The sequence below is a fragment of the Nycticebus coucang genome, chromosome 8 (assembly GCF_027406575.1).
Source record: "Nycticebus coucang isolate mNycCou1 chromosome 8, mNycCou1.pri, whole genome shotgun sequence".
Lineage (NCBI taxonomy): Eukaryota > Metazoa > Chordata > Mammalia > Primates > Lorisidae > Nycticebus > Nycticebus coucang.
In genome coordinates, this window is record NC_069787.1 from 4,710,949 (window position 1) to 4,720,076 (window position 9,128).

General features: G+C 45.5%; 1 protein-coding gene across 1 annotated transcript; it reads left to right on the top strand.

Annotated features, from left to right (window-relative positions):
* The first annotated feature begins 213 nt into the window (after positions 1-213).
* LOC128592415 (vomeronasal type-1 receptor 90-like) lies at positions 214-1,083 on the top strand. Its single transcript, XM_053600343.1, has one exon. It carries the CDS (start codon positions 214-216, stop codon positions 1,081-1,083), a length of 870 nt encoding a protein of 289 aa, XP_053456318.1.
* Positions 1,084-9,128: the final 8,045 nt, after the last annotated feature.

Sequence of the window (9,128 nt, forward strand, 5' to 3'; positions counted from 1 at the left end):
CATGGCATATATAACCCACCGCGGTTAGGAATTGGTGGGATGAGGAGGAGAGTGGGCGGCTTCCGGGAGGACGTGGATTTTGATGATGGCAGTGGTGTTGGCTGAGGTTTTGAAAGGTGGTAATATTTGTGATAAAGAATTTCTCTTGATTTTCTCCTCAGACATTTACTATATCCTGCTTTCGCTCATAAAATGAATGAAAACACATTTTACATGTTTATTGTGGTAAAAAACGCGGTTTTCTCTGAAGTGGGCACTGGGGTCTTAGCCAATGCCGTCCTCCTTCTCTTCCACATCCTCACATTTCTTCTGGAGCACAGGCCCAAGCCCACCAACCTGACTATTGCTCACTTGGCCCTGATCCACTTATTCATGCTGCTGACTCTGGGTTTCGTGGCTACAGGCATTTTTGGGTCTTACCACTTTTGGAATGACATCAAATGTAAGATAATTATCTACCTGTACACATTGATGAGGGGCCTGTCCATTAGCACCACCTGCCTGCTGAGTGTCCTCCAGGCCATCACCCTCAGCCCCAGGAGCTCCTGTTTGGCAAAGTTCAAACGTAACTTGTCACATCACAGCCAGTGTGGCTTTCTCTTCCTATGGGTCTTCAATATGTCTATTAGTGGTCACTTCTTACTCTCCACTAGTGCCACCCCCAATGTGACTTCATATGGTCTTATGTTTGTTGCTGAATCCTGCCAATTCTGGTCCCCAAATGACTTCAAGAAGGTATTTTTCACACTGTTCACCTTCCGGGATGTCTTCCTGATAGGGCTCATGGCCCTCTCCAGTGGCTACATGGTGACTCTCTTATTGAGGCATAAGAGGCAGTCCCAGCATCTTCACAGCACCAACCTTTCTCCAAAAGCATCCCCAGAGCAAAGGGCCACCCAGACCATTCTGCTGCTCATGGGCTTCTTTGTGGTCACGTACTTTTTGGACTGCATTTCCTCCTCAACAACCTTGTGGTACAATGACCCAGTTCGCCTTTGTGTCCAGATACTTGTGGGCAATGGCTATGCTGCCATCAGTCCTTTCGTGCTAATCAGTACTGAAAAACGAATAATCAATTATTAAATCTACACTGGGAACATCAGTAATTGTTTATTCTATGGCGGATAACGTCTGATAAGTGGAGCCAATTAACTGGCTTCAAAATGAATATTTGCGGCATACAGGATGTGCTCTGTCAGTCATTATATTATATGGGGTTATGTTTTTTCTGTTAATCCTATGGATTTTGGTCCATTTGGCTGGCAAGTGCACAAGAGGTCATTTAACACTACCTGTCTGACATAGCAGAGAGCCCAGGCAGACCTATGAGGTGGTCTCTCTTGTGACGGCCTCCGTCTGCTAGCCCATGCTACTTCCAGAGACTTGGTGGTTTATCCTCCTTTGTAAGAAACCTATAGTCTTAATGATCTGTATTTAGCCTGACTAGAGCATTTGTTTTCCTGGGTTTATTAATTGTCTCTTCCTAATCCTCTTTGAAATGGCTTACTCCTTTCTATTTCTCATGCTAGTGCAGTGTTTAAATAATGTTGGGAGTTGTTGAAGATCAAATTTCATAAAGTCTTTGTATTCACAGAGTATTCACCCCTGAAGATTTGGGTTCATTTCCTATCAGCTGACACTGACGGCATAACACTGGCTCATCATGATTTATTTTCATGACATTTCCTCCCCAGTGACAGTGTTAGATTTCTTACCACCCTCAGTCACAGAATGCCCTGCCTGCCTCGACCAAAACGTTGTCCTTTATTTGCAGGATATGCATTCCAAATAGTCCGATGAAGGATCTGTAATAATCAACCCCTAGTCACGTATCATGCTGTCTAGGCTGGGAAAACATATTGAATAAGATTTGCAAAAGCAAGAAGGTCCACTCTCGTGGTTCCTCAAATATTAAATAGAAGAGATTTTGCTCCTTTTTTCCAAGCATAGAAAATCGTATGAGCTACTTTATATATCCCACTTACATTACCACTTATATTTATATAAATTAGAATTATGCTTATATCACAGTGCTGGAGTATTAAGCAAGGCACTATATGTAATGATCCATCAACCACAAATTTAGGACTAAATATACTGCGGTTGGCTCAGCGCCTGTGGCTCAAACGACTAAGGCGTCAGCCACATACACCTGAGCTGGTGGGTTTGAATGCAGCCCAAGCCCACCAAACAACAGTGAGGGCTGCAACCAAAAAAGTAGCCGGGTGTTGTGACGGGTGCCTTTAGTCCCAGCCAGCAGGGAGGCGGAGACAAAAGAATCGCTTGAGCCCAGGAGTTGGAGGTTGCTGTGAGCTGTGATGTCACTGCACCCTACCCAGTGCTGGTACCCTAACCAGGGTGACAGCTGGAGGCTCTGTCTCAAAAAAAGAAAAAAGAAAAAATATATACACACTGGGGTTATTTATTTATTTATTTTAGAGATAGTCTTGCTTTATCGCATTCAGTAGAATGCTGTGGTGTCACAGCTCACAGCAAATTCAAACTCCTGGGCTGAGGTGATTCTCTTGCCTCAGCCTCCGGAGTAGCTGGGACTACAGAGTCCTTCCACAACACCCGGCAGTTTTTTTGCTGTAGTGTGGCCGGGGACAGGTTCGAACACTCCATCCTCATTATATGGGGCCATTGCCCTACTCATTGACACAGGTGCCGCTCTATACTGGGGTTATTTCATTAGATATCATAAAGTAGTGTAACAACAGATAGGTGGAATATTCCTATTTTGTTTTTGCCTTCCAGTGTGGTTTCTTAATTTTTGAAGCCACAACATCAGCCTTCCTGATAGATAATCCATTTGTTTGGTTGTTTGGTGCTGACAGTGCCCAGCCATTAGCAGAGATGGTGACATATTATACAGTCCTGGATAATGAAATTTCTCCATTGCTCTAGGCATGTGACTAAATGAAATGAACTTGATCTGGCAGAGGCCCATCAGATTCTACTCTGAATCTAGACTTGTCATATTTTTATAGGTGACAATAAAATTACAGCCTTGAGAGAGATAAGCCAATAAACCCTTTTCCTTTTAAATTCTGTCTCAGCAGCTCTGTCTCGTGGGTCCAGGGTGGAATCAACAACTGAATCCAAAGATGATCCCATCTCTATGACCACATTCTAGTGTCTTTGTAAGGACATGGAAGCTCTTCAGGTAAAACCACTCCACTCTTCCAAATTAACAGAGGTGATTCAGGGAAAGGAGGAAGGCCCAGCAATATGTAGAGAAAGAATCACTGAAGCTTTCAAGAGGTACACAACGTGGACCCAGATCAGCCGAGGCAGAAATAGTGATTAATACATGATTGACACCTCTGGTGGGGACAACCCACAGGGAACTCCAGAAGTTGGCCTTGGGCCCCCAGACATGTTCCAGCTACTGTCAGTGGCCAACACTGTCCCCAACAACCAGGATATGTATCACAGGGGAGCACCAAAAGGCCAGATTATTGGGGGTGGCTTTGTGTTAATGTTTTCCCCAGACACTCCACGGTGCCCTGGGGATGGTGGAAAGATCTGCCCCCCTTGTGGGAAACCTGGACACTTTTAGAGTGTCATGCCAGCCCCAGAAGGGCCAAAGGTGAGAAGGGAAAAGCCATGAAGCACTGGTGGCCCTGTCCCAAAGTCACTGGTGCTGGAAAGTCTGGAAGTCCGGATGCATGTGGTTATGTATATGGGGCAAAGCAAGGAGGAGGATGTGTGGTGAAAAAGGCATGAAATGTGCCCCTAGTGAGGAAATACAGGTGCAATGCCATCTAAGTGAGAGGTTGTTTCAAAGTTGATTCAATGTATGAATTTGGAAAAAATAAAACGAGAGAGATAGAGGTAAAAAAGGCTATGAATGTGGAAGTGTGTTCTTGCAAAGAAACGACTGAACATAGAGGAATAGTTTTATGTGGGATCCAAAATCCCACAGCTGGCTCAGGTCTCTTATTGGGACCCCTCTGTGCCAATGTCATAAAAAGGAGAAAACAGAGCAGCACCTGTGGCTCAGTGAGTAGGCTGCTGGCCCTTATACTGAGGGTGGCAGGTTTGAAAATGACCCCAGGCAAACTGCAACAAAATAAAAGTGGGGAGCCTGTAGTCCCAGCTACTCAGGAGGCTGAGACAAGAGAATCACATAAGCCTAAGAGCAGGAGGTTGCTGTGAGTTGTGACGCTACAGCACTCTACCGAGGGTGACACAGTGAGACCCCGTCTCTAAATAAATAAAAAGAGAAAACATCACAGAGGAAAGTTCAAGTGCGCACTATTCAGAGACTATAGTAGGACAAGTGGCCCCCTAAGGCACTATGGGGACCACAGCCGGGTCACTCTTGGACTCCCTAAACTGTTTTGTTCATAGGACTTCATCATCCTTCTTGGGATAATCAACACAGACCAGCAGGAGCAAAAGTCCCCATTGTTCGTTCTGCAGGTGTTAACCAGGTGAGATAGTGTGGGGAGGCCATGCACAGTGTGCGCACCCCTTCCCTGCACATGGCCCAGCCACTCCTATGTGGCTGTTGGGGTGACTGTGCTAGTGCCCTCAAGGCCCCTTTCCACTGAGTATTTCTCATTACCTCCAAGTACTAATCTGATCCAGGCTGCCTGCTCCAGGGTGTGCAGGAGGGCACAAAACAGCAAAATACCCAGGATTTTGGATACAGCCATTTGGACTGAGCTTTGATTTGGAAGAAACAGGAGTTGACTGAGAACTATCTCCCCTCCCCTATAGAAGAGCAGGGATGGGACAAGTGACAGGAGTCACAGTGCAGACTCAGAGGTCACCCCAGTTGAGGCTCCTACTTCAGCTTGGTCACTGTGGTTAGCAGACCTCTGCAGGCCACTTCTTACCTGTACCCTCCTGTGCTGGACTCCACACCTACTGACCTCTCACTGTGTTTCAGGATCCCAGGAGCTCAGGGTCTTCTTGCTTTCCGAGGAGACATTTGAAGTGGACTCCCAGGTATTTTGAAATGTGCCGTTTATTCTCTTGAACCTGGTCACGCTGCTGTGCAACAGCTGTCAGGGCTTCTTCCTATCTGAAACTTGGTTCCCTGTGACCAACCCCCTCCCGATTCCTTCCCTGTGCTTCCCACCTCCCGTGTCACAATCATGTCAGAGGCACCACGTCAGTGACACACGCTGCATCCGCCTGCAGGGACGGGTGTGTTAGCTTCATGTCTCCATTCCACACACACCTAAACTTCACAGTGTTCCCCACACATGTTCACACTACACACAAACAACAATGCAATTTCTTTATTAAAGATTTAATAAAACCGTAAATAAAATGGAGGAAGCGTGGCTTGACCTCTCCACACTCCCCTCCTTGTCTGGGCCTCAGGTCTCCTGGTTGGTCACAGGCATCACCTTGTTCCGGCGGATCTTTTGAGCCAGCGGGAGGCAGCAGAATTTGCGAATGAAATTCAAAAGCCTCCTAGCGCATCCCCGCCGGCCCCGGCCCTCTTCAGCGGTGTCCTCCTCCAGTACCTGCCCAGTCAGCAGGGAGTGCTCTTGTCCGAGTCTTCCCTGAGCGCCTGTGTCTCCTCCTGGGTCACCCCTAAGATGGCTGGTGTTGGGGGAGGGAGAAGACACGGGGCCAGGCTGTGGAGCAGAACAGAGTCTGTGAATTTCTGGGGTGACGGTTGCTGCTGGGGTGCTGGTCGCTGCTGGGGTGGTGGTAGCTGGCGTGTGTGGTCTCAAGCTATCTCGCCCAGACTGGACCCAGGGGTCTTCCATCATCTCGTGGAGGGTGAGCTCCTTGCTGGGGTCAGGGATGAGGATCTTTTTGAGAAATTTTTTTAATTTGGGGGTGGTGAAAGCAGGTGTTATATAGGTCTCATTTCTGATCGAACTTTCTCTTCCATTAAAGTTCCATGCAAGAAATGGGGCGGTCCCGCTTGCCATTGAGTAGAGGATGGCCCCAAGGCCCCGGATGTCTTCCTTTGTTCCCTCGTCCTTCTGCTGTTGGAAACCTTCTTGGGCCAAAGAACGGGGGGCCCACAAGACTTTCTGAAACTCTTACCTTCTTTTGTGGAAAGGCCAAAGTCTGCTACTTTCACATTATTTAGTGAATCGAACAAAATGTTGTCAGGCTTTAGGTCCCTGTGGGCAATGCCCTGTTGGTGAAGGTACTCCACTGCCTTCAGTATCTGCGAGAATATGGCTCGTGCCTCCCCCTCCTGCATCTGGCCAAATTTCTCTATTTTGTCAGCAAGGTCTCCCCCACCTGCGTGTTCCATGATTAAGAACCATTCGTCCTTACCCTCTATGACCTCCAGCAGCTTGATAATGTTGGGATGGTCCAAGCTCTTCATGATCTCAATCTCTGAAGACCCAGCCACGAGGCCAGAATCAAGGCGTTTGTTGATGATCTTGACCGCCACCTCAGTCCCGGTTGGAAGGTGCCGGGCCAGCTTCACCTCCGCGAAGCCACCCCGGCCAAGGGTCTCTAAGAGCTCGTAGTCCTGAAGGACCTCCTTGTCCAGAGACACAAAGGCCACCCCAGGAGCCATGGGGGAGCCTGACTGCTCTACCACTATGCTAGATAAGCTACACTAAATAAACAACAACAACAACTAATACTATGCTAAGAACACTAACAAACTACACTAACTGGGGCACTAAATAGGCTAACACTACTAATGACAGCTAACTAGGATAAAAATAATATGTGAACTTACGCTAACAAAACAAATAACACTATGCTAAGATTGCTATCTACACTATGCTAAACTACTCACTGGGATAACTGCAAGCACTACGATCAAGGAAACACACTATCTGAGGTCAAGTCCACAGGTCACCAAAAGAGCTTCCTGGGCTATAAGGACCAAAGAGCCAGGCCCAGACAGGGGTTTATATAGGCTTTAGCCTCAATGGGTCTCTATGAGGTCAGAGGCTCAGAGAAATGGACCAATCAGGGCTGGGCACAACACAGGGCGGGTTTTTGTTTTCCTTCTATGGGCACAAAAGCATTTTCCTCTTGAAAGAGAAACAAGAGCTTCTTGTATACATGGGTTATAGAGACTGATATTTAGTTTCTTAGAAATTAAAACCTGTACAATGTTACCATGGCCTTCTCACTTCTAGTTTGAAAACCTATAATAACTTTAGGTTTTTAGAGACCTTATCATGTCTATATGGAATGTATTCTATTTCTTTGTTTTTAAATTTGGATTGGTGTTAGAAAGATGCTACAAATAGCTGTCATCATGATACCATACAGAAGTGTTCTGGGGTGCGTGATACACAATGAGTTCCCTTATTAACATCTGATGAGCTGCTAGGAAGATGACTCTCATCATAATTTTCCACACGATTGACATCAGATTTGTCATTGAAAACCTTGGAAGCTGGGCATCAATGGGCTGAAATACTCAAAGTCATGGGGAAAAACAAAAAGGTCTGTCTACGAAGAGTCCAATATGGAAGAAACTGTGCTTCAAAATGAGGAAGAAATTAAGACATTGTCAGATATCCAAAAGGCAAGTACCAGCAGCCTTGCCCTGCAATAGAAGGAGTCCTGGTTGAAAAGAAAGGACACTAGACAGGAACTCAAAACTCGATGAATCAATAAAGCTGTCTTGGAAAGGCAAATACGTGGGCAGTTATAAAGCTTAGAACTGTTTTTGTCTTGTGCTTGATTTAAGAGAGTAACATATCAAAAAAGCTATTATGAGTGGATGTTTTGGACACATGTAATCTGGTGACACCAATACCTGGAAGACCAATTAGGTAAGAGAATGAAATAAAAGGCACTCAAATTGAAAAGGAAGGTGTAAAGTGATCACTTTGCAAATGACATGATCTCATATGTAGAAAACACTTAAGATTCCATAAAAGAAGTATAACAACCAAAGTAAATTTAGCAAGGGTTCTCACATATATGGAATCTCAAGGGACCCCAAATAAACAAAACAATCTTGAAAAAGTACAAACTTGGAGGTCTAACCCTTCCTGTTTTCAAAATTCATTATAAGCTCCTGAGTTCAAAACAGGGTGGTACTGGCATGGGCAGACTTAGAGGGCAATGGAAGGGACCTCTACTCATGGAGGGTTAAATGATTGTACAAGGTGTCATGAGCGCCCCGTGGGGAAAGGACAGTCACTTCAGCAAATGCTGCTGGGACAACCAGACATCTACATGCAAGAGAATGAAGTTGGACCCTCACATGACTGACATCATACAGAAAAATTAAGTCATAATGAATTGAGACTTAAATATTAAGGGCTAAAATTATGAAACTACTAGAAAAAACCATAGCAGGAAAGCTTCGGGGCAATGGATTTGGTAGTGATTTTTTGCCTATAATACCAAAAGCACATACATATTTAGTGTAGGTAAACAGGACCACATCAAAATCTAAAATCAGGGCTGGGAGCAGTGGCTCACCCCTCTAATTCTGGCACTCTGGGAGGCTGGGGGAGGTGTATTGCTTGAGCTCAGGTGTGTAAGACCATTCTAAGCAAAAACAAGACCCCATCTCTAAAAGTAGCTTGGCGTTGTGACTGTTACCTGTAGCCCAGGTACTTGGGAACCTGAGAGAAGAGGATCACTTGAGCCCAAGGGCTTGTGGTTGCTGTGGGCAGTGATGCCATGGCACTGTACCCAGGGTGACAAAGTGAGTCTCTGTATAAAAATGAAAAAACGAACAAACAAAAAACTAAAATCTCTGTGTGTCAAAGTACATAAGAGGTCAAAGGCAACCTATGGAATGGGAGAAAATACCTGCACTTCATTGACCTGATTAGGAGGTTCATATCTAGAATTTATAGACAACTCCTATACTTTGACAATAAAACAAATAACCCAATTAAGCAACAGCCAAAGGACCTGAAGAGCTATTTCTCCAAAGGTGATATGTGAATGCCCAACAATATCATGAAAAGTGCTCAACAGCGCTCATCATCAGAGTACTGCAAAGCAAAATCAGAATGAGAACCCACTTGACACTCCTTAGGTGGCACACCCATTTCATTTATTAGCTCAGAAATCCTTACCACAGAATCACAGTATGATGGTTCCTCAAATGTTAAACCAGATTCCATGTGAAAGCACAATCTCAAAGTGGTATTAGTCCACCCATGTTCATGGCAGCGTTATTCACAATAGCTGAAAGTTGGAGGTAA

Coding starts and splice junctions, on each gene's coding strand:
- LOC128592415 (XM_053600343.1), top strand. CDS start 214: ATGTTTATTGTGGTAAAAAACGCGGTTTTCTCTGAAGTGGGCACTGGG.